Genomic DNA, 24,004 nt, shown 5'->3' with positions numbered 1-24,004 from the left:
ACTGAGAGTTGTGAAGTTGCCTGAGCTGCCATAACTCATACGCAAAGAATGTGTGGTCTGCAATAGCTGGTTTTCTTCCAAGGTGGTTGCTTTTGAACTCATTTATTGGATTATGTTCTCTGCTCCTACATCAAACAATTATTGTTGCAAAGGCTTCTTGCAACTGTTCCAAGTTCAACTACAATTGCATTTGGTGTATTTCTTGGCTCACATTCAACAAAGAAAAGACAGTTATTAAACAACAACAACAACAACCTACATTTATATCCATTTCCTTAAAAAGCCAGCGTATCCTATTCACATTTTAGCATTTGACTCTTTAAGCACCTGATGGTTATGTTTACAATTTGTGATTCATGTTTTAGATCTCTAAACTGTATTTAGCAGGTTAATTTTTTGTTAAGCTTTATTTTGTCACTAGCCAACTTTTCTTCTTAGTCACATTTTGTGCCTGTCTGTGTGTATATATGCATCATTATCAGCCAAATTCTGAAACAATGTCAAAATATTGGACTTTCTTACTTTTTCAATGTAAAGTGAGATGTAATCTTTATGATCAAGCTGGGCTAATTGCTTTACTGGATAATGTTTTGATTAAATTTCAATAAAATTGTTGGGAATGATAAAAATGTCAAGGTTCAGAGAAACTAGGATCTGAGTTATGCGATAACACAGAGAGATTTCCTTGGTTAGGCCTGAAGCTAAAATTAGTTTCAGGAAAAATTTGGAAAATTGAAATACACAGATATTCAAGTTTCAGTGGTGAAAAGGTAATTTGGAAGATAGTATAGTTGAAGATTTAGTACAATGCAGAATGAGACAGGTTGCTAAAAGAGAATCATGAGTACATACATGATTCATTAGATGCTTCATTGAGGCCATCCAGAATCTGTCATTTCACAAGCAGGTTGTGGTTTCTTCTGATTTTTGCTGTCTGCTGAGTGGCAAGCCAATTGGATGAGCAGGATTTACTCTTTTGGAGGTTAAATTGCTTTATTATATACTTATAATAATCCCCCTGTCTCTGAATAAAGTATGATACCATTAAAATATGGAGTGATTTAGGGCCAATTAATACAAATTGGCTAATTTTAATAAGCTTATGGATTAGCTTTAGATCATTCATATATGTGTATGTATAGCTTTGTGCTTAGCCCTCTGACATTTCTTTTCCTTGGTGTGTAATTTGCAGTAGGCTTTCTTCCTTCTTATCCCATATTTTAATTTATTCATTAATTTAAGGTGATGCTTATTTAACCTGAGTTCATTTATCTATGAAATGTACTTATTCTACAAGTTTGCACTGTATTTACTGTCCTACACCGAAAAGTCTTAATGTTTTTCAAACAATTTGTTGAACAATCTTCCAAATTCTTTTGGCTTTCGTTGTTTCATTACTTAATTGAAGTGACTTTTAATGTTACCCACCCGGATCTTGGTGATGGTTATTCTTGCTACATGATAAAATTTATCATTATACTATACTTTCTATTTCATGTACACTTTCTTTGTTCTTTTACAAATGCCAAAACCACATGAATATTAGCTCTTTTGGCTTCTTTGTCACACTAAGATACAATATAGTCATGTATAACATTTACCAACACTAACTCTAAACCACTTGGCTTTTCTTAGTTTACAATGAACTGATTGAAAATCTCCAATTAGCCTAACTTACCAATCTTCACAAACTCTTTCATCTTTTTATTGAGTAAATTGTTGTCCTGTAGACGTCAAACTGGTTTTCTGAAGTAGTAATGTCCCTACATCTGAGCCAGGAGATCCAGATTCAAGTCCCATCAACTCTGATGTGTGACCTAACATGATCGAAGAAAATCAATTGCCAGAGGAAGTGGTAGATGCAGTTACAGTTATAACATTTGTAAGATATTTGGACAGGTACATGAAAAGGAAGGGTTTAGAGGGATATGGGACAAACACAGGCAAATGGGTCTAGTTTAGTTTAATTTAGGAAACCTGGTTGGTATGGAAAATTTGGACCAAAGGGTCTGTTTCCATGCTGGGTGATTTTACAACTCTATGGGATTGATTAAAATAACTAGCATATACCTAGTGTCTTTACAGTGGAGATGTAATTAACATAAAATGGAATCCCAAAATCATATATATAGTGAAATGTGGATTGGGATGATTTGAGAAAAAGAGAATTTACAAATGGAGGCAGAGGGCATGGCTGAAGTAATAAATGGACACTTTAATCTCCCTTTACCAAAGAAGAAGATGCTACCCAAGCCAAGATGGAAAGAAATAAAATTTAGCTGCTGGAAGAGTTTAAAACTGAATAGGAGATTTTGTTTTCAATCAGATCTTGACAAGGTGTCAGGATTAGATGAGATACACCCAAGGATACTGAAAGAAGTGAGAATGGAAATTGTAAAGGCACTGATAATAAATTTTCCATCTTCCTTAGACTCTAGGATGGTGCCACAAATCTGGAGAATTGCAAACATTACCCCTTTGTTTAAAAAAAATGATGCAAAGATAAATTCAACAAATACACAACAGTCAGTTTGACTTTGGAAGTTGAGAAATTTATAGAAATAATAAGGCGTGACAAAATGATTGGTTACATGGAGAAATATGGTTAACTAGGGAGAGCCAGCATTGATTCTAAAGAGAACATCATACTTAACTGACTTATTGGAATTTTTTGATGAGGTGACAGGTAGGGTTGGACTGGGCGTGCTTTTTCTTTAAAGCAGCAACTTTCTCACAGCTGCCTTCTTGAACTAAAATGAGAACATCTAGAGTGTTGTGTAAGGTCTTCAGGACCCTGGAGTTACATCATGATGGTGTCACTTGGTTGCTTATTACTGGGTATAAAATATTACCATGTGAGCAGAATTAGAACACTCTAGACACTGAAAGGATAGATCAGACCACTGTTACATTACAATCTAGACTGGAAGTCTCATGTGAGTACATGGATATGAATACAAGAAGAACAGTAACTAAATTTTGAAAACTACTTTTAACTATAAAATCAGCACCTGACATACCTGGATTACCAAGCCTTTAGTCTAAAAGTGTAAAACAAGTAATGTTATTTTGAGCCTAAGTCAAAAAATACTTTCTTAATTTGCTTTCAAATTCAAGGGAATTGACAAAAAAAGTTGAAATTAGGCCAAAACACATAATTAAAACTTCTAACTGTGAGTAAACAAATTTCCAAATTCTTTACTAGAGAACAAGGTTAAGATAATTCTTCAGGTATAGGCTTAAACAATCCTGACTGAAAAAGAAAAGAAATGGAATAACAATTGTTAATATAGCCATGTAATAATAAAAACAGTATTTTAAAACATGTTTGCAATGATTTGAAAGGAAAATTTAAACTATATTCAGTAAATATCAAGTTATCAATCTTATTAGTTAAAATATGAAAAATGAAATGAAGAACAGGAACATGAACTGATCATGTAGCATTAGACTGCACAAATAAATGTCTCAGATGCAGAAAAGTTCAGTGTCAATGGCATCACAGCAAACATCACTGATACAGTTAAAAAAAATCATTGAAACTTACTGAATGAAGCCTTTCTTTTATTTCATTCACAAATGCTGCGCCAGGATTGGATGGGGTGGGGGGTGGGGGGGTTGGTCTGGGTGGGATGCTCTTCAGAGAGTCTGTGTAGATTTGATGGGCCAAATGGCCTGCTTCCACACTGTAGAGATTCTATGATTCTCCTACCCCTTACTCTAAAACTGTGCCCTCTCATGATTGATCCCTCAACCAAGGGGAGCAGTTGCTCTGTATTCACCCTGTTGATACCCCTCAAAGCTCATACACTCAATCATGTCCCTCTCAATCTGCTCTGCTCTAAAGAAAACAGTCCAAGCCTATCTAGTGTCTCCTTATAACTCAACTTCCCCATCCCAGATAACATTCAGTTGAACCTCCGTTGCACCCCCTCTCATGCTATCACATCCTTCCCGTAGTGATATAGGCAGAACTGCACACACAACTCTAGTAGCAGCCTGACGAACACTCTGTACAACTCCATCACTGCCTCCTTGCTCTTACCCTCTATACCACGATTGATGAAAACAAGTTCCTCTATGCCGCCTTAACTGTCCTGTTCACAAGCTCTGCCAACTTAAGGGATCTATGAATAATTGCCCCTAATCCCTCTGTTCCCCTGAGCTACAGTGTCCTACCATTCATTTAATACTCCTTCATCTTGCTTCTTCTTCTCAAGTGCATCACCTCCCACTTATCAGGATTAAATATTGGTCTATCCATTTGACCAACCCATTTATATCTTCTTGTAACCTACAATCTTCAGGGTTCAGTGTTGGATCCCTTGCTGCTTGTAGTGTACATTAATGGTCTAGACATGAATGCTGGGGGTTTGATCAGTATGTTGCTATTTTGGCTATTCTAGTTGTAAATTTTATTACACGGTTGTATATTTCTCTATTTTCTCTGTTTTTGAGAGATATTGACTTTAACATCTATCAAAATCTCTCAATGTAAGTTTCTCTAGCATTACTGTTAAGTCTCATTTTAATCTGAATGACAAACCTGGTCTACCTGTTTATATATTATCCATAACTTAGGAATGTTAAGGGGGAGTTATTTTATTGGGTGTGTGTTATAGGCCCCCAAAACATCAGCGGGAAATCGAGAAGCAAATATGTTGACAGCTTACAGAGGTGTGCAAGAGTAATAATCAGGCAATTATACTAGCGGATTTTAATTTTCCCAACATAAACTGGGATAGTCATAGTTTTAGGGTTTAGAGGCAGCAGATTTCTTGAAATGTATCCAGTGGTATTTTTTACAAATATGTAGAAAGCCCAACAGGGATGGCACAGTGCTGAATTTGGTTCTGGGGAAAGAAGTTGGGCAAGTGTTTGATATGGCAGTGGGGGAACATTTAGACAATAATGACCATAACGCGATATACTTCAAATTTGTTCTGGACAAGGGAAAGGATGGCCACAGTAGATTGGGAACAGCTCCTTGCAAGTAGACTTACAGTGGAGCAATGGGACACATTCAAAAAGAAGCTGGGGAGAGCACAGGTCCAACATGTACCCTTTAGAGAGAAACTTAGGAGCAATATGTTCAGAGAACCATGAAAGTCTAGGCCAATTCAGGACTGGATAAAGAAAAAATGTAGGGCTTTTAGGAAGTCCAAAGGGAACAATTCATTAGAGGAATATAGGAAGTGCAGTAGGAAACTTAAGAAGGCATGTAGAAGAGCAAAAGGTGGGCATGAGAAAGAACTTGAAAATAGGATTAGCAAGAATCCTAAGATATTTTACAAACACATTAAAGGGAAGAGGCTAACCAAGGAGAGAATAGGGCTCATTAGGGACCAAGGGGACAACCTGTATGTGAAGCTGCAGGATATTGGGAGGGTGTTGAATGAATATTTCTCTTCAGTCGTCACTGTGGAAAAGGAGAATGTAAGTATGGAATTCAGGAAAAGGGACTATGAGGAACTTGCACAGTTTGACATAGGAAATGAAAGGCTCTGTTGGGCTTAAAAACAAACAAATCCTCTGACTCAGATGAATTGCATCCCAGGCTGCTGTGGGAGATGAGGCAGGAAATTACAGGGACTCTGACACAAATTTTTAATTCCTCTCTGGTCATGGAGGAAGTGCCAGAGGATTGGAGGGCAACTAATGTGGTTTTACTGACTTTTTAAGAGGTCTGGTAGAGATAAACCAGGAAATAACAGACTGGTGAGTCTCACGTCAGTTGTAGGTGATTGGGCAACTATTGGAGAAAATTCTGAAGCAGCAAATTAATACCCACTTGGAAAGGCATGGGTTATTTAGAGATAGTCAGAATAGCTTTGTCTAAGGGAGGTTATGCCTAAAAGGTTTGTTAGAACTTTTTGAAACTGCAGTCAAATGTGTGGATAAGGGAAGTTCAGTTACTGTAATTTATATAGATTTTAGCAAAGCTTTTGACAAGGTCCTATATGGGAGACTGCTTGAGAAGATTAGAGCACATGGAATTGAGGGAAACTGGGCAAGATGGATCAGAAACTGGTAATAGGACACAAAGGATAGTGATAGAAGGCTGTTTAAGTATATTGGAGGCTGGTGTTTAGTGGTATATGGTAAGGATCAGTACTCGGACCCTTATTGTTTGTTATATAGATAATTGAAAATGGTGGCGGAAGAGGGGTCAAGTTAAGCAAATTTGCAGACGACACCTAGATCGGTAGGAGTGGTTAGTAGCGAAGAAGATGGTTGTAGGTTACAGGAAGATAAAGATGGGTTGGTCAGTTGGGCAGACCAGTGACAGATGGTATTTAACCCTGATAAAGGCCAGGTGATGCATTTTGGAAAAATAAACAAGATGAGGGAGTAATTAGAGGAACACAGGGATCTTGGAGTAATTATTCACAGATCCCTAAGTCAGCAGAGCATGTGAATAAGGCAGTTAAGAAGGCATATGGGACACTTGCTTTCATCAATCATGGCATAAAGTATAACAGAAAAGAGGTAATTTTGGAGTTGTCCAGAGCATTGGTCAGACCACAGCTAGAGTACTGTGTGCAGTTCTAGTCACGTCATTACAGGAAGGATTGGATAACACTAGAGGGGGTACAGAGGATGCTCACTAGAATGTTGCCTAGGATGGAAAATAGAGCTATAAGGAGAGACTAGATAGGCTTGGACTGTTTTCTTCAGAGCAGAGAAGGTTGAGGGTGTACATGATTGAGGTGTATACGATTATGAGCAGCACGGACACGGTGAATAGGGAGCAGCTGTTCCCCTTGGTTGAGGGGTTAATCACTAGAAGGCATTATTTTAGGGTAAGGGACAGGAAATTGAGGGGATTTGGAAAAAATTCACTCAATGGGTGGTGGAAATCTGGAATGTACTGCCTGGGAAGATAGTGGAGGCTGGAAACCTTACAACTTTTAAAAAGTATTTGGATAAATAGTTCAAATATCATAAAATCTGTGGGTAGCATGGTGGCTCAGTGGCTAGCACTGCTGCCTCACAACCCCAGGGACCTGGATTCAATTCCAACCTCGGGCAACTGTCTGTGTGGAGTTTGCACATTCTGCCTGTGTCTACGTGGGTTTCCTCCAGGTGCTCCAGTTTCCACCCACAAGCCAAAGATGTGCAGGTTAGGTAAATTGGCCATGCTAAATTTCCCGTACTATCAGGAATGTGTGGGTTAGGTGCAGTAGTCAGAAGTAAATGTAGATTAATAGAGTAGGGGAAGGGGTCTAGGTGGGTTACTCTTCGGAGGGTTGGTATGGCCCGTTTCCGCATTGTAGGGATGCTATGATAACATCAAGGAAACGGGACAAGTGCAGGAAATTGGGATTAGTACATTTTTAGTGGTAGTTATGTTGGTGCAGACTGGATGGGTCAAAGGGCCTTTTCTGCATTATATGAACCTATATCCAGAAGTGGCCCCACATCAACCTTCTTCGAATTCTTTCTCAGCCTTGCAAATTTAGCCTCTTGAATCTGACATCTGTGTTAAATTAACAGCAGTAATGTATTAATCAAATGTATGATCACTGTTGTCCAGATGTTCATAGACACAGATTGTTATTGTCTGGAAACAAATCAAAAAAAACCAATAACAACAATTGTTGCAGCTGTTCATTCAGATAGGATGAGAGGTGAAAAAAGGGCTACATGTATGTGTGCATACTCGTCTGTGATAACAATGGGACAAAAACATTCCAGCACTTTGCCCAGGGCAGGCCAGCTGCCACAAATGAAGATGGTAGAAGAGTTCTACATTGCTCATACAAATTATAAGTCTGAGTGAAGACATTGTTTCCAGTCAACATCTTTTTCTTAAGCATCCCTCAGGATCAAGGACAATCTGCTTTCACTGTGTTCAATGTATTCTGAAATGACCGATAAGTCCAATGTGCCATCTACACAGCCTCAGTAAATGTTAGATCCGCACTCTCAGCAAGCTGGACAAACATAGTTAATTCTCCATTTGTTCTTTCCAGAAAGGGTCAGCATAGTTAAACTGATAATCAAAAGGGAAATGCAATTCACTATTTATGAAATAAAACTTCTCCACTAAATGAAATGTAGGTATATTAGAACCTCATTTTTTCCCTTCTAGTTAAGGTATGGTTAAGGTCTGTTGGCTACATTAACATCAAGAGGTAGCACGGTGGCTCATTGGTTAGCACTGCTGCCTCACAGTGCCAGGAACATGGATTCAATTCCAGCCTCGGGTGACTGTCTGTGTGGAATTTGCAGATTCTCACCGTGTCTGCATGGGTTTTCTCCAGGTGCTCTGGTTTCTTTCCACAATCCAAAGATGGCAGGTTAGGTGAATTGGCCATGCTAAATTGCCCATAGTGTTTAGGCATGCATGGATTAGGTGCAGTAGTCAGAAGTGTAGATTAATAGGGTAGGGGAATGAGTCTGGCTGAGTTACTCTTCGATGGGTTGGTGTGGACTTATTGGGCCGAATGGCCTGTTTCCATACTGTAGGGATTCTATGATCTATAAAGATTTTGTGACCTCCATAAGAGCTAAAAGAGATGTTTTATTAACTATGTTACGACAATTTGAAACATATTAAATAAATAAGGAGGTTGATTAGTTAGGTTTTTATTGTTAGTTACAGTTAGTTAAGATCCCATGTGAGGGGTGAAATGTTTGTCACATCAGCTGTTATATGATAACCTCAAACCTCCAACTTCTGTGTAATTGTAAGGTGTTGGGCAAGGTTTAGTTGACAGCTCTCTTGGCTTCATGCTTGGGATGAATGTTACTGATGAGGCTGGCACTTTTGCCCCCGAAAAGGTGTTTTTGTGTTGCTTTCTTGAATTGTTGCAATCAATGTAGTGCAGTATACTCACAATCCTATTAAGAAGAGGGTTGCAGGATTTTCACTCACAAAAATGAAGGACAGTGATCTTGTTTGTAGTCAGGTTGATGTTTTGCTTGAAGAGAAACTTGCATATGGTAATGTTACAATATATCTGCAACCCCTATCCTCCTCGGTGACAGAGACTGCAGGTTTTGAAGGTGTTGTCAAAGAAGGTCTGGTGAGCTATTATGTTCCATCTTTTTTTAATGTGATACATAATACTGCCATTGTGGGGTCAGTAAATGTTGAAGGTGATGAATGGGGTGTTTATCATATATGGGGTAGCACGGTGGCACAGTGGTTAGCACTGCTGCCTCACAGCGCCAGAGACCCGGGTTCAATTCCCACCTCAGGTGACTGTCTGTGTGGAGTTTGCACATTCTCCCTGTCTCTGCGTGGGTTTCCTCCAGGTTCTCCAGTTTCCTCCCACAGTCCAAAAAATGTACATGTTAGGTGAATTGGCCATGCTAAATTGCTCCTAGTGTTAGGTGAAGGAGTAAATGTAGGGGAATGGGTCTGGGTGGGTCGCTCTTCAGAGGGTCGCTGTGGACTTGTTGTGCCGAAGGGCCTGTTTCCACACTAAGTAATCTAATTACTTTGTCTTGGATGGAGTTGAGTTTCTTGGGTACTGATGGAGTTGCACTCATCTAAACGAGTAGGGAGTATTCTATCACACTTTGAGTTGTGCCTTGTAGATGCAGACGAGTTACTGATTGCAGAATTTCTTCTGACATGCTCTTTTATCCACAGTATTTATATGGCTAGTCCAGTACAGCTTCTAGTCAATGGTAACCACCAAATGTTGATAGTGGAGAATTAATTTAACATCTCAGCATTGCCCTGCCCCCCTTTTCGGCCTCTCATCGATCCTGCACCACCATTAGCAATCTTACTTTTTATATGCTTATGGAAGACTTTGGGATTCATCTTTGTGTTAGCTGCTAGTCTTCTCTCAGATTATCTTTGTTTTTGTTTGCTTTTTCACCTCTAAAAGTTCAGTATTTCTCTAGTTGTCAATTTTATCTTTTGCTTACATCAGTCAAAAGCACACTTTCTCTCTAATGTTCATTTCTCCCATCTTTATCATCCAGGGAATTTTGGATTTTAAAAAATCTCTCATGTTTGAGGGAACAAGCCTTGAATATTCCCAAATCATCTGCTCTTCGAAGGTAGCCTGTTGTTCAGGGATTGTTTTTCCTGTTAACCTTTTGTTGCAGTCAATCCTGCCCAGCTCAGTTCTTGCCCTATTAAAGCTGGCTCTCCATCAATTGTTCTTTTTAACTCTCATTTGTTGCATGTCATTCTCCATCATCATCTTGAACCTTCCAATACAATAATCACTGTCACCTAAAATGTTCCCCCACAGACAGTTGATCCACTTGACCCACCTCCTAGGAACAAAAATGCATCCTTTTTGAACTGGACACATACTGCTGGAAACCATCAGGAAAACTTGTGTGGTTTGAATGTAACGTTCCACTTGTCAGCCCATACCTGAATTTTGCCCATGTCCTTTTGCTTGTGGTCACCGCATACCTGCTGCAAGACCTGCTGAGATTTTTTTCCAGCAATTTCTGTTTTTGTATCACTAAATATTACATAGCTACCTTTATAGTTTAGCTGAACCTGTCATTACATATTAGTGATATCCTCCTTTGAGAGTACTTGTAGTTGTATTTGTTCTGGTTTCATTGGGCACATCCCAGTGAAGTTCTGTTGGTATAATTAAAACCATATGCATGCCGAAAGAACTATTCTCCAGTTAAGTAGACACTTTGCTTAAGTGCCTTCTAATTGTATGTGCTCTATTCTGCATCAATGTTCAATTCTATTCACTTCAGAAAAATAACAGCTGTGTTGAAAAACCAGGCTTCATAAAAAAATGCTTTCCAATTAAGATAAAACTTGAACTCTTCTTTGCAACTTGTTACAGTTCCTCCAACAATTCATGTCAAACTACTTACCTTTGTGACAATCTGCTGAATCTATATTTTGAAACAGGATAAGACTCTTCAGCTTCAAGTCCATTCCATCATTCAGATTATGATTGACAACTTTAAACCAAAACAGGTGGATGGAGTTGTAACACTTAATACATCATACAATTGTATTTATCAATGCCTGTTTTTGAAATGTTTGACCTTGTCTTAACAGTTTTTTTTGGGTGAAGCAGGTTTCCAGATTTTCACAACTCTTTCTATTAACCCTATCGCTTTCTGGCATCACCCATGAATAGTCCAAACCTAATTTTAATTTTGTATCTTTTTATTCTGGCATCTCTCACAGGAAGAAATAGTTTCTATTTACAGTCATTGTAAGTACTTAAATTAAATCATCCCAAGAATGAAACTCTACACATTTATTGATGTAACACAGTTTGCTACTTGCCAGTGACGAAACATGCGTTGATAGTTCAGAATTGGTCATTCTTTGTAGCATGGACTTGTTCTCCAAAGCATTTGACAACTTTGGTTTTACAATCAGCATGAAGAAAACTAAGTAAGTACCAGTTTTACTGAAGAGTCTATCTTGAGCTCATGATTTCAGTCCATGATCTGAATTTATCAGCAGTGGATAATTTCACTTATCTCAGCAGCCCGCACTTTCGCGCTGTCCATGTAGATGAATTGCAGAATTGTCAAAAAAAGTGAATTGAATATTCAGACATGAATCTGGAATAAAGAAGAACAAGTCTGCCTTACAAACAAAGTCTCTGGAGCAATAATCCTGTCCACTCTGCTCTATGCATTTGAAATGTGGGTGTTGTATCATCAGCATACCAAGAAGCTCTCCCCCTCTCGCTTCAGCTGCCTTGCAATGCTTCTGCAGGTCTTATGACAGAACAAAACACCAGAGACTGCAGTGCTCACCTGAGCTGGAATGGCAAGTATCCACAGCATATTGAGACAATCACAACTGGCCATGCAACCAGAATGGCTGACGCTTACTCGCAAAAGTGAATGTTTGAGGGTTTGAGCCAGGATGCACTCTCATGATGGTCATAGGACGCACTACAAGGGCTCTCTCAAGACTTCAAATTAGGAGTTTTGATATTGCCTTCATATCCAGGACAAATACATCCAGGAATGCTGAAACTACTGCAAGAGAAAAAGCAAGTGCAGGAGCAAATTACTGCAGATGCTGGAATCTGTAATGATAACAAAAATTGCTGGCAATCACAGCGGATCAAACAGCATCCATGAAGAGTCCAGTGAAGAGTCATTCAGACTCAACCCGTTAGCTTTTTTACTCTCTCCACGGATGCTGCCTGACCCACTGTGAATTCCAGCAATTTTATTTTCAAAAACTAATGCAGACTCCTTTCACAAACAAGCAGAGGGCATTCTGAGCTGGTAATTCATTTAAAGTGTGAAGGTTAAATGCATGTGGTATTCTAATATACTTCTGGCCAAATCTTCTTGATACATATTGACCTTGGACACCTTTGTACCAACTGGAACCCTACCAAACACCACAGTTGATGAGTATAGTTATCTTCACTACAGAGAGGCAAGAAAAAAAAAGTCAGCCCTTAAATCTGCTATGCTGAAGTCATTCCTGAAGAAGGGCCTGTGCCCGAAACGTCGAATCTCCTGTTCCCTGGATGCTGCCTGACCTGCTGTGCTGTTCCAGCAATAAAGTTTCAACTTTGATCTCCAGCATCTGCAGACCTCACTTTCTCCCTGAAGGAAACATACTTAAAGTCTGTAAAACCTTTTCACTTAATTTAAGTCTTTCAGCCTTCGTATCATTCTGATGAATAATTGCTGCAGTTGCTCTAATGCTATATCATAAATTAAGAATCCTTATTAATTACATTAATACTCTTTTAAGTAGTTCCTGTGATCATGAGAAGCAAAGACTTAACAAGAAAAAAATTAAAAATACAGAAGTCATATATTCAGAGTAAGGGAGGCAGAGAAGACCCTAAAACATAACTTGGTCTTTCACCCCTAACTTCCTTCAATGGATTTTGATATTCAGTAAATACCAATGACTTTACAATTCCATTCAGTGTTCTAGACTAGTAAGCGTTATTGGTGGTAGCTGTTTTGGTGAATTGTTAGCCCTGAGAAAGGAGACATTGGGCTTTATTGAGTGAATTGATCATTTATACTTACAGCAGCTGTTGGTGCATAGAGAAGTTATTGTTTGTATGCACAGAGATGTCAGCTTTTCCAAATGTCAATGGAAGTTCTGAATAAAATGAGGAGCAAGTAATAGGCTCAGAGTCACCAGAGCGGAAAGCTGTTCAAAAGAGTGAATATCAAGCACTAAGGATCTTTTTTTTTAATAAAGACATAAATTATTAATACGATTTTTAACTACTTTGGACTACTTTCATGATCAATACCATTAACATCTTTAAGGTAGAAAACATTCAGAGCAATTAATCTACAATTATTTTGAAATTTTAAGGATTGATAGAAATATATGATACACTGATTTCAGCTCATATAACATCAGACCCTGGTTTGGATTGGTCTGATGGCCAAAAATTACAAACGATTATATTTCCTGCCAGCTTGACTGCACCTAGTTAATCTTAAGCATTTAACTACCTTCTGTGCGATTGTTGTTTGTATACTTTTCTGTGAGAGGGTAACTGTAACTGGTAGTCACATAGCCTCAAACGGTGGGTGGCTATTTAACTCCCACCCACATCCCCTTCATTGCAATGATCTTTCATTAAATGCTAGTTTTGATTGCACAGTGGGAGGTATTTGCCTCACGGGCAGTTCTTTACCTCAAACGGAGAGTATCTCTGTACCTGCTTGCTTTACCCTATGGTCTTCCCTGGCAGGGTAGCTGTATAATTCCAAATCGTACCTGCTCAGTGGGGGTGAGATTTTCCTTTCAATGCCACTCTTTCTCCTTCCAAAGACATTGATGCAACTGCTAGTCTTGCCCCCTCAGTTGGGAGGATATTTAACTGCCATGTTAGTCATGCCCCCTATCTGCAGTGTGAACATGCCCGAGCCTATCCTGATGGATGTGACAAGTGATTCACTGGGTTGGGCTTTGCCTCCACTCAGATTCACTTTCTTCCATGAGAATGCTGTCGAATTCCGGTCACGCACGGCCAGCCAGTGGACTCGCTCTCTCCCTCTCCCTCTCTCTCTGTTTCGACAAATTGATCAATCCGTCTAAGAGCTTCCCGTGTGCAGACGAGAGTTTCACATCTGTCGATGCAACTGCTCCTGTTGGTATTTAAAGGAACATTGAGCGGCGCGAAAGCATTTTATCGGGGGAGAAGCACGAGAAGAGGGTTTATTATCTTTGTCAATTGAAAGAAGCGAAGGGAGAATGCGGCTGGGCTCTCTGCTGTCCTGGTGTTGGGTGCTCAGGCTGTTGGTGTTGAAGAAGAGTCCGGCTTCAGCCGCTGGTACCTGGAGAAGGGAAACTTTCAGTCACCACGCCGTGCTGGACGAGAACGGCAAATACCACTTAAGGTGGAAGCTTGAGAACACGGTCATCACCTTCGAGGTGGAAGTTGAAACCAGGGGCTATGTTGGACTCGGACTTTCTCCAACGGGATCAATGGCTCAGTCGGACATGGTCATTGGAGGAGTTGCGAATGGACGCCCCTATCTGAAGGTAAGAAAGCATCCAGGTAACCACCCATCTGGACACCTTGCCCTGACCGAATCCACAGATTAACATAAAATGATCAATAAATATGTGACACAAATCCGAACTTCCATCAGTTGGATTTGTACAAGAGCCAGTACGCTGCTATCTGCTGACTATCTACAGTGAAAAATCGACTTCGAGTTGGCTGATTGGTGAGCCGGATGAGCTGATGATAACTTAAAAATCAAGAGATCAGATATTTTAAGAAATTGCATCTCACCAATAATCTAATTAAGAACTTTTTTAATTCTGGCCCACTCCTCCACAGAGTTTCACGTGTTAAGAAGTTCAGTGTAATGATCTTGTAAACTTGCCATTTTTATTTGAGTTATTGGAGAAAAAGACTTTTATTGACGTTATGATTTAAGAGCTTGAGAACAGAAGAAATCCAAGCAATTAAACATATCTCTGAATTTTCCAGATTTAAAGCATGCTCAATGGTTTAAAAATATATATATATTATTCCACAAATCATGCTGAATGACATTTTACATTCAAAAGACACAATCAAGTCTTGGTAGTTGCAATTCAATTCAGCAGGTAGAGTGAAGAACTTCAGCGATATCACTTAATGGCCTTGCCAGCTTTCAAAGATTTTACAAAATGGCTATTGGTAATAAACATATTTGTAAAACAAGTTTGCCCATCTTTATTCAGTTCAGGCTATGGATGAGGAGGTTAGTTTGCCTGTCAATGTTGTGTGATGTTACAATATCAAATCAGAATGTCTCCATGTGTTTCACAAGGTGTTGGAGAGCAGTGATTATTTGTGTAAAGATGCACTGATGTAATTGCATTTTGAAGCTGTTTATGAACTGTCATTGAAACCTGGATTATATCTGTCTGATTTACACATTCCAAGAAAAGCGAATTATTTTGGCTGATTATCTTGGAGTCCAAGAGATTGGTTTTGATGACTTAGCATGTAGTTTATTGGCTATGATTTGTCTGGAAAATATGAATACAAATCTATCTCCTGATTTGCAAGGAGACCTGAAGGAAAAGTTGAGTATTTGAGTCAGGCAGAGTTTGGTGGTGGGAGATTAACTGGGACAAGAGGAGAGGAAAGGAAGAGGAGAGCACATTTATCCTGGGAAATTGCCCTGTTCAAGGAAGAGGATGACCTGAATTTTGGTTTGAGGATGTTTCCTCTTCAGTCAGAGAGGTTAGTGATAGTAATAGTGGGGACTTGGGGTGTGGGGGGGAGGCAGGTCTGGATGAGTGCAGGCAGTTAAATCTCCTACAATTGATATTGGGTCAGGATCCAGATGCCATCTTGCCCACTTCCAGCATTCATTGGGATGAGTTCAAGGCCAGCAGAGAATTGATGTACATCTGTTGGGAAACGTTTTAGGACAAAAAGCTAAATGAATCCCTTTAAAGCTGTATTCAGACTGTTATGAATCAATGCCCAAGCTTTACCATCTCTCCAGGTTAGAGGAGATGAATGCACAGCAAGAAATTGCTAATGACTTAAAACTTGCTGAACAACAGTTTAAAGCGGCAGGCCTATGGTTAGGTAACATCAAAGAGTAGTCCTGAAAGAAGTGGTTCGTTTATCCTGAATTCACTGATCACTTCTGAATCAGCAACTTTCCCCGGTGACTTTCAAGTGGTGTAGTGTCTATTGTGCTCAATCTCTCAACCTCTTGCCTGCAAGACCTCCATGCAACTGACAAATACTGAACTTGCGGTGGGCTGGTGTTCTGAGGAAGTGGAACAGCCTAAGCCAACTCAGCAGCCTCTGCAAAAGGAGCAACAAGTCAATAGCCACTGCCTTCTCAACAGCAACACTGGGGATGGGGTGTGGGTGGGTATCCGTGGTGCTGGTGGTTGGGGGATGAGAGGTGCACATTTACGGGACATCGGAACCAAAAAGAGAGCTTCATCTTTCAGGAGGCTCTGCCTTCACCACAGATAAAGGCTGAGTTGCATCTACATGTCTGAGCAAAGTGCCTCAGAAAGTTTGGATTCTGCAGTCTTCTCAAAGAAAGATCATTACGCAAGAGGAGCAGGTGGCTGAATTTTGCCCATGGCTGTGAACTCCTAAGTTGTTTGCAATGTAACTGGATGATGATGCCAACACTCTGCCAAAGAGACTTGGCAAAGCTCATACATTTATTAATCAAATGGGTTTCAAAACAACAAATGGTCCCCCACCATTCCAGCAGGGATAGATGAGTCCACTCAATGAATCTGGTTGAACAGAGGGACGAGGGAAATGTATAATCATTCTAAGTAGTGTGAAGCTGGTGCTTAAATGTTGCTCATTTTCCTGTCAACAAATTATACTTCTGAGTGCATAGAGCTATTGAGCAGGTGGGGTGCTGCAGTAAAGTTCAGAGACAAATCAAAAGTTGAAATACTAATTAACAGCAGGAAATGATGCTCATTTTAGGGTGGGGAGAAGCTATTACCACTGTTGGCCAATATGACAAGCATTTGTCCTTTTTAATGCATTCAAATTGGCTGACAAATTGCAAATTTAAAATCTGATTTGAGTTCCTGAAGATGTTTTTTTCTTGGAAGGCATTAATGGCTGCTCACTGTAATGGAGCCACCAACGCACTCTGTCATTACCAGATCTTTCTGGTCCTGGTTCCCTCAGCCACACCCCTCCCCCACTGCCCCCCACAAAACCTATCCCTTCTCTTTGAGACACCAGACTTGTCAGTACTTTGAAGAAGAACAAGGCTGTGCTGGCCAATAAAAACTAAGGTAATGCCACCACAGAGGCACCATCTCTTGATTTGAGAGAGAGAGAGAGAGAGAGAGACACCAACCTGAGGCAAGGGGAAAGGTTGAGAAGGGAAGACCTTCATGGTAACCTCAGCCATTGTGGGAATTGAAGTTTACTGTGCATCACGAACTAGCCATCCAGCCTACTGTGCTAACCACTCCTATTGCTTTCATTGGCCTGACAGCTCTTGGTATGGGCAATGGATGGATGGTTGGATGGTGACCACATAATTGCCTAACTCAGAGTCCTACCACCTGCCAGAGCAGATTATTTTGTATTTTTTGTTCTCGGTGAACTTTAACTTTGGCTGGATTTTCCAGCCAACGTTTGTAAAATATATACTTTTTTCTTATTTTAATGTAAGAGAAATGAAGCATAGAACTCAGAATCATGCTTTGAAAATGGATTCCACTTATAGTATACCTCAACAAGGATACTTCAGACTTTTCATTGCATAGCTTCATTTCTTTTGGTGGAGTTATTACACTCAACATGTAAACTGTGCTATAATAAAAAAACCCAACAGTGAAGATTTTGAAAGTTTGTTACAAATAACACCTGATACATAAAATAACATATATGTTTTCAGTGAAAAATTAATACTGATGACCCATTCAAATTATGGTCCAGATAACAGATTGAAACTACTTGGTTGCCATGATTGGTGCTTGACAAAGATGGATAGGTTTAGAATTACGTTTTATTATCATGTGTGCTCAAGTACAGGGATACAAGAGTACAGTGAAACGTTTATGAAGTCACCATTCTTGCACCAAAGGTACAAAAAGGTACCTAGGTATAAAATCTTAGGTATAAAGAAATAAAGTTACAAGTTCAACATTACAGTACTACTTAAGTGCTTAGTTATGCTGGCCTCACAATCCCCACAAGGGCTTGATCTCCTTCACGCTGGCCTCCTCTACCACAATGGGGTTTCTTTCCCCGTGCTGGTTCAATATCGCCCATAGATGCTGCGGGACCTCTCTTGCCACCATGCGGGCTTAATCTCTTTCATGCAGCACAAAATCACTCTCCACAGAAAGTAAGTAGATTAAAAAAAGAAAAAAGGAGCAGGGAAAGAAGAAAGAAAAGTACAAGCAGTAGGAGCAGATGAGCTCTAGGCATGAGCCCGCATGCTGAAATTGCCTGATGTGTTTATCACCTGTTGTAGAAGTTTCACCTCAGATGACTCACAAGCTCAGAAAGTCTTAACTTGTTGAAACAAACCGCAAGATAATAGAGAGCCACTGGGGTCTAATGGTTCAGGACTATTTGGGAGTAAAGCAGAGATTGATTACGGTTTAGAATTGGGAATTACTATTTAAGAAGGGGCTGTGCCTTTGATCATGCATACTAGGATTTATTAATAAAGTATTGAGTAGTATGGAAGTTCTCCCAGAGAAAGTATAGAAGCATTACAAAACTTGAGAGGCGAAAATCCAAATAGCTGGCACTCGGGCACTTTGCAAAAGAACATTTTGCTTTTTTATAAATTAATCCGTAATGTGCAGTCAATAGTAACAGAAATTTAGTAATAACTGTGGCAAGAAACTAATTTATCTCAATGTGCTATGAAGTGCAATGTAATTTAATGGAGGATGCCAGCATTGAGTGCCAGTGGGGACATTGAGATTTCAAAGCAACTAATCTCATTAAGTAAGTGGATTGATAGGTAAATTTTAAATTTTAAAGGGTGAAATAAGAAATGCAATATGCATATGAGGGACAATCTGAAAGCATTTTTAAAGAGTTTTCATGATATTTAATATATTTTAAAGTTATTTAACAACTCTAATTATAATGGAGACATCTAACAACATGCCATTTTCTTTATTTTTTTGAACCAGATTGATGTTTAGCTGTAATTATTAGTGAAATTTCCATTTAAAAAAAAACATATATTCCATTGAACAAGGCATACTCTTTCATAATAATAGGAGTAAAAAGGGAAGTTTCCACCACGCCAATTGATCTCACTGATTGCCATAATGCAACTGGAGATTGGCAGGCGTGGGGGAAGTTTAAATCAAACATTGTGTGAATGACAGACCATGGTTTTAGAATTTCTATGGTGGTCTAGATTTGTATTACATTTTAACGTGCATTTTGATTCAGAAAGATAATGTCAACAGTTCAGTATCACACCATATTTTATAACATCTTTGAACCACCTAGACATGGTTAATTGTGTTTAAACTGCTATATGAATAAGTTGTTGCTTGTCATAGTTCCCCATCACAAACCCCTCAACATCTGAGGCATTGTCTTTTTATGTTAGTAAAACTTCCCAAGCCACTTCACAGGAGCACAATCAATCAGTATGTCTCACTGAGTCACATATTGGACGTAAGCCAAAGATTCAGTCCAAGAATTAGATTTTAAGGATGGTTTGAAAGGAGGAAGGAGAAGTTTAAAAGATGGAGAGATTTAAGAAGTGAATTCTAGAACCTGAGTCCTAAGCAATGAAGGTATGACTGCTAGCAGCAGGTTCTTTGTTCAGAGGCCAAAATTTGAGAAGTGTAGATATCTCAGATGTTTGTGTGGCTAGAGGAGATTAGAGTGACAAATTGGTAGGTGGATGGTGAGGCTGTAAAAACTGCTAAGGAACAAGTTAGAAAAGGAGTAGTAATTGTTTGAAATTTTAACTATTTCAGTATGTTCTGTTTCTTTCAATTGTACAATTATCTGATATGTTGTATGAAACAACAGTATTTTCCTAGAAACATTAGATATAATTGAAGTGCACCCTTGGCGGATTGTCTGGGAGCACAATGCCAGAGAATCAGAAGGAAAGGTGACAGGTCAGGTGTCTGTTCTGTTGCCTCCCTGACTCTTTGCAACCTATTTGGTAGGGGAAATTTAAAGTCTGCCTTTCTGTCTGGGGACCAATTGATGCCTGTAGGAGGCAATTAAATGCCAATCAAGAGGCTCATTTCCACTGCTGGTAAAATACCAGCAGTGGGTTGGCACTAAGCCATGTAAGAAGGCTGATCAATGAAAGCAGGCAGTGGGTTTGCTGGACAGCAGGGCCCTGCTGACTGGGTGCTTTGTGAAGCCAAAGAAGACCCCTCTGACAGCAAGGGTCCCCATCCTTTGAAAGTCTCCTCTCTTTCCTCAATGGATCTCTGGGTATCTGTTATGCATAGAATTGTGTCTGGGCTTCCAGAGATGCCCAAGGTGGAGTTGCACCTGGCTTTCTGACCTACGTTCAGAGCTATTACTGCAGCCATTAAAGTCAGTCCATTATTTGTAAAGGTTCTTCATGTATTATGTCCATCTGACTACCCTGACGAAACTTTAAAAATTGTCATATTACCACATCATTTTTGTATTTAGAGACAAGATTGTTCTTTTAAAAAAGTATGTAGAATTTGCATAGTTTGCTGTTCTGAATGGAAAGACATTTTCCGAACAAAACTTTAAAAAGGAATCCATATTCAGTTCTGCAGGTAAAACACAAAGTGCAGAATTGGGCAGTCTGCACAAATATATAGGTGTTAATGAACTTGCAATACTGATTTTCAGAGACAGTTCTGAATTGTGGTTGTTAAAGACTGGCAATAGATTGGGAGCAACTCTGAAATGTTTTCGATGTGTTTAACTGCCACTTAGTTAAAATAAGTGACATCAGACAAAATCTTAACCATTTTCATATAAAGATGTCTTCTTCTTACAACCAAATTAAGGCCACATCTCCCTCGTGATGATACAGCTTAATTTAACCAGGCAGCCCATATTTATAATTAGTAACATATGTAAATTATAAAAGTACTGGTTACTCATAAATATTGATCAAATGCAATGTTTTTGATCACTGAAAACTTTCAAGATAAAGTAGCTAAGAGTTAACATTGATTCTTAGTATGTGTATGTAAAATAGTGAAGTACATAATATACAGTAGGCAGTCATAAATATTGATCAAAAAGGAGGAATGTGGAATGATTCCCAAGTAGTAATATGGTCAGATTGAAAGAAATAAAGCATAAAAAGAAAGGTTAGGAATTTAAAACCTAAAGGAAAACAAATACTTATATTCTATGTCTCACATAGAAGAAGGTCTAATTTCAACCTTGAGTTGAAAAATGGTTCTTTTGTATAAACTTTGAAAATTTCAGATGGTGGCCAAAATACATTTGTGTTGGTCAAGCTAGAATCTTTTTAATTGCAATGTCTTTTTTAATGATTGTCCCAATGAACAAAATTGCATTTGCATGAAAACAAAATCATAAAATAATGTACTCCATGGAAAAGTCAAACTTCATTGATAGATGCAAGTATAAATTATCTGTTAGAATATAAATGTATTTTTTTTCTTGAGTATTGACATTTACAAACAAAAGACAATTGTCATTTAAGGAGTTGTTTGGAAAACAGCTTTTAGAAGAACAGAGCCAAATATATAATAAATTCATCCATCTACTATTTCCTGCTTTGGTTTTAGGACATTTTTGCCTTTGACATATATATGTGTATAGGAATGTGGTGAACCAACTAGCAGACAGCTAAAATCATCCCAGAGCTAAGCATTTCAACGATAGAAATGACTTTTTAAAATATATATATATTATATATAGGTGGCATACACATTCCCACCAAACAAAACAGTAAAGTGTGAAGCCTGCACCCCAAAACACACACATCAGGCAAAATTGTTTGTTCAGAGTATTTTGGGAAGATTTGTAGCTCAGGTTGTGAAGGAGATTGTTGACTTTCTCGCTGAGCTGGTAAGTTTATTCACAGGCGTATCGTTGCCATTCTAGGTAACACCACCAGTGCACCTCTAGTGAAGCATTGGCGTTCTGTCCCGCTTGCTATTTATATGTCTGGATCTACTGGTGTTAGTGTTTGTGTCATTTCCAGTTTTGCTGTTGGATCTGTTTCTTAGTGGTTGGTGGATGGGGTCCATGTTGAGGTCCCAATACCAACACACTAAGAAACAGAACCAGCAACAAAACTGGAAATGACACCACCAACACCAGTAGACCCAGACATATAAATAGCAAAACGGGTCAGAACTTCAATGCTTCAGCAGAAGTGCACTGATGGTGTTACCTAAAATGGTGGCAAAATGTCTGCGAACAAACTTACTAGCTCAGCGAGCAAGTCAGCAACCTTAAACTTGTTTGTTTCATTAAAAAAAATTGTTTACAAAACACAATAGATTTTTGGCATCAATTGCAAGGTCAGCTTTTGTTGCCTGTCATTAGGTTCCCCTGAGAGGGTAGTGGTTGTGAGCTGACACCTTGAATTTTTGTTGTTTACCTGGTATACATACAACGACTGAACGGAGTTCCAGTCCAGGTTCTGAAGGTACTGTGATATTGCTCCAAGTTACGGAATTCTTATCTAGGAGCAGTAAGGCTTGGAGGGGAACTTGAAGATGATAGCGTTTTGCTGCTGTTATCCATCTTGGTGGTAGAGGTTGCAAGTACTGTTGAAAAAGTTCTATTGAAAAAGCTTGGGATGTTTGTGCACTAAACACCAATGCAACAATGAGTCAGTGGTGGATAGAATGGTTCAAGATGGTGGTTGGCGTCCTGACAAAGCAGATTGCTTTGGCGCAGATGGTATTGAGGTGCCTGTGTCGATCGAGGCAGGTGGAGAGTAGAATTTTTCATCATATCTCTTAAGCCTTTGTAAACGAGGACAGGCTCCATGGTACCAGAACATGAGTTACTCACTGCAGAATTCTCAGCTTCTTTCCTGTTTTTGTAGCCACAGTACTTATGTGGCTAATTCTGTTCAGTTTCTGGTCAATTTGTGCTTCCAGAATGTTGAATGATGAGGATTCAGTCATTGAGTATCAAAGGACTTGCTTGGGTCCTTTCTTGTTAGAGGTAGCTAATTTTTGACAGTTGTGCAGCAGAATGTTTAATGAAATTTATCAGCCCAAACCTAACTGTTGTCCAGCATTTGTACATAGAGACTACTTCATTTTCAATGCGATTGAGTGCCAAATGCAATGTTGTGCAATCAGCAGTGCATATTGTATCTGAGAACTCTGTTTTTCACAAATGTAGTTCTTACATTAACCAGCATAATTATAATCACATTACGGAATTCTTATCTAGGAGCAGTATTTGATGCACAAATTGAGTTTTACGTCTTTCTGCTCTCAAACTAACAGTTATGGTGTTGGCCTTTGTCAGGGAAGTTGTGGATCTGATAAGGGACTCTGACATAGGTGCAATTCCACTCTGACTAGATTTCTGGACTGTTTTGTAACAAATGAACTGCATCTGGGATCTCATCCCTTTTTTAAGAGTGAGTCTGCTTCTGAACTAGCATCGGGATCACTGTCCCCAGTACAGGGACAGTACTCAACTGAGGGTATGTATCAGTGGTTACAGCCCTCAAAGTGAGATGAGTCAGATATGTCCAGCCAAGGGAATGAAGATAGTTAGTTTGTGATGGCACTGGGGGTGTGAGTTGCTGTTTGGGAACCCAATTGCAGAAACAGAGTGCTGTATTAGGAAAGTGCCGCACCTCAAACCCAGAGGGAATCTGCCAGGCTTCACTCGGTGTTGTTCCATACATGGTGGAGATTCTACTTGCCATTGGTGCAATCAGCTTGTTAATTGCTCACCAAAATGGCTCAGTTGGTTTCTGAGTGAGAGGACTGTTAGAAACGAAATCGTCTCTCACAAGGACCATCTCCCCTTTTCCTGTCCTTAATAAAATACCACAGAGGCAAATGATTGTGGGCTTGCCAAGCCACTCGTTATTCCCTCTCTCTTTCCTAATCTATCCAGCTGCTGCAATCCAATCTCCATAA

General features: G+C 39.3%; 1 protein-coding gene and 1 long non-coding RNA gene across 4 annotated transcripts in view; one reads left to right on the top strand and one right to left on the bottom strand.

The window, feature by feature from the left end:
• Positions 1 to 11,220: 11,220 nt before the first annotated feature.
• Positions 11,221 to 13,869, bottom strand: LOC122544213 (uncharacterized). The gene is made up of 3 exons (XR_006310297.2): positions 13,685 to 13,869; positions 12,976 to 13,102; positions 11,221 to 11,526 (listed from the first exon to the last, which is right to left on the bottom strand). It is a non-coding gene; the product is annotated as an uncharacterized LOC122544213 (long non-coding RNA).
• An 81-nt stretch (positions 13,870 to 13,950) lies between these two features.
• moxd1 (monooxygenase, DBH-like 1) overlaps positions 13,951 to 24,004 on the top strand; it is a 91,380-nt gene continuing 81,326 nt past the window's right edge. Inside the window, exon 1 of one of the 3 annotated variants that reach the window (XM_087980171.1) lies at positions 13,951 to 14,452. In XM_087980171.1, coding sequence (XP_087836297.1) covers positions 14,162 to 14,452 — 291 coding nt within the window. In that variant the 5' untranslated portion in view covers positions 13,951 to 14,161. The remainder of the gene's footprint in view (positions 14,453 to 24,004) is intronic. The other 2 variants (XM_043683260.2, XM_043683269.2) reach the window with 2 other exon arrangements.

Source organism: Chiloscyllium plagiosum, unplaced genomic scaffold, assembly GCF_037043375.1.
Source record: "Chiloscyllium plagiosum isolate Xiang-an unplaced genomic scaffold, Cpla_swu_hap1 HiC_scaffold_3, whole genome shotgun sequence".
NCBI classification, from domain to species: domain Eukaryota; kingdom Metazoa; phylum Chordata; class Chondrichthyes; order Orectolobiformes; family Hemiscylliidae; genus Chiloscyllium; species Chiloscyllium plagiosum.
This window is presented reverse-complemented; position numbering and strand designations above follow the sequence as displayed.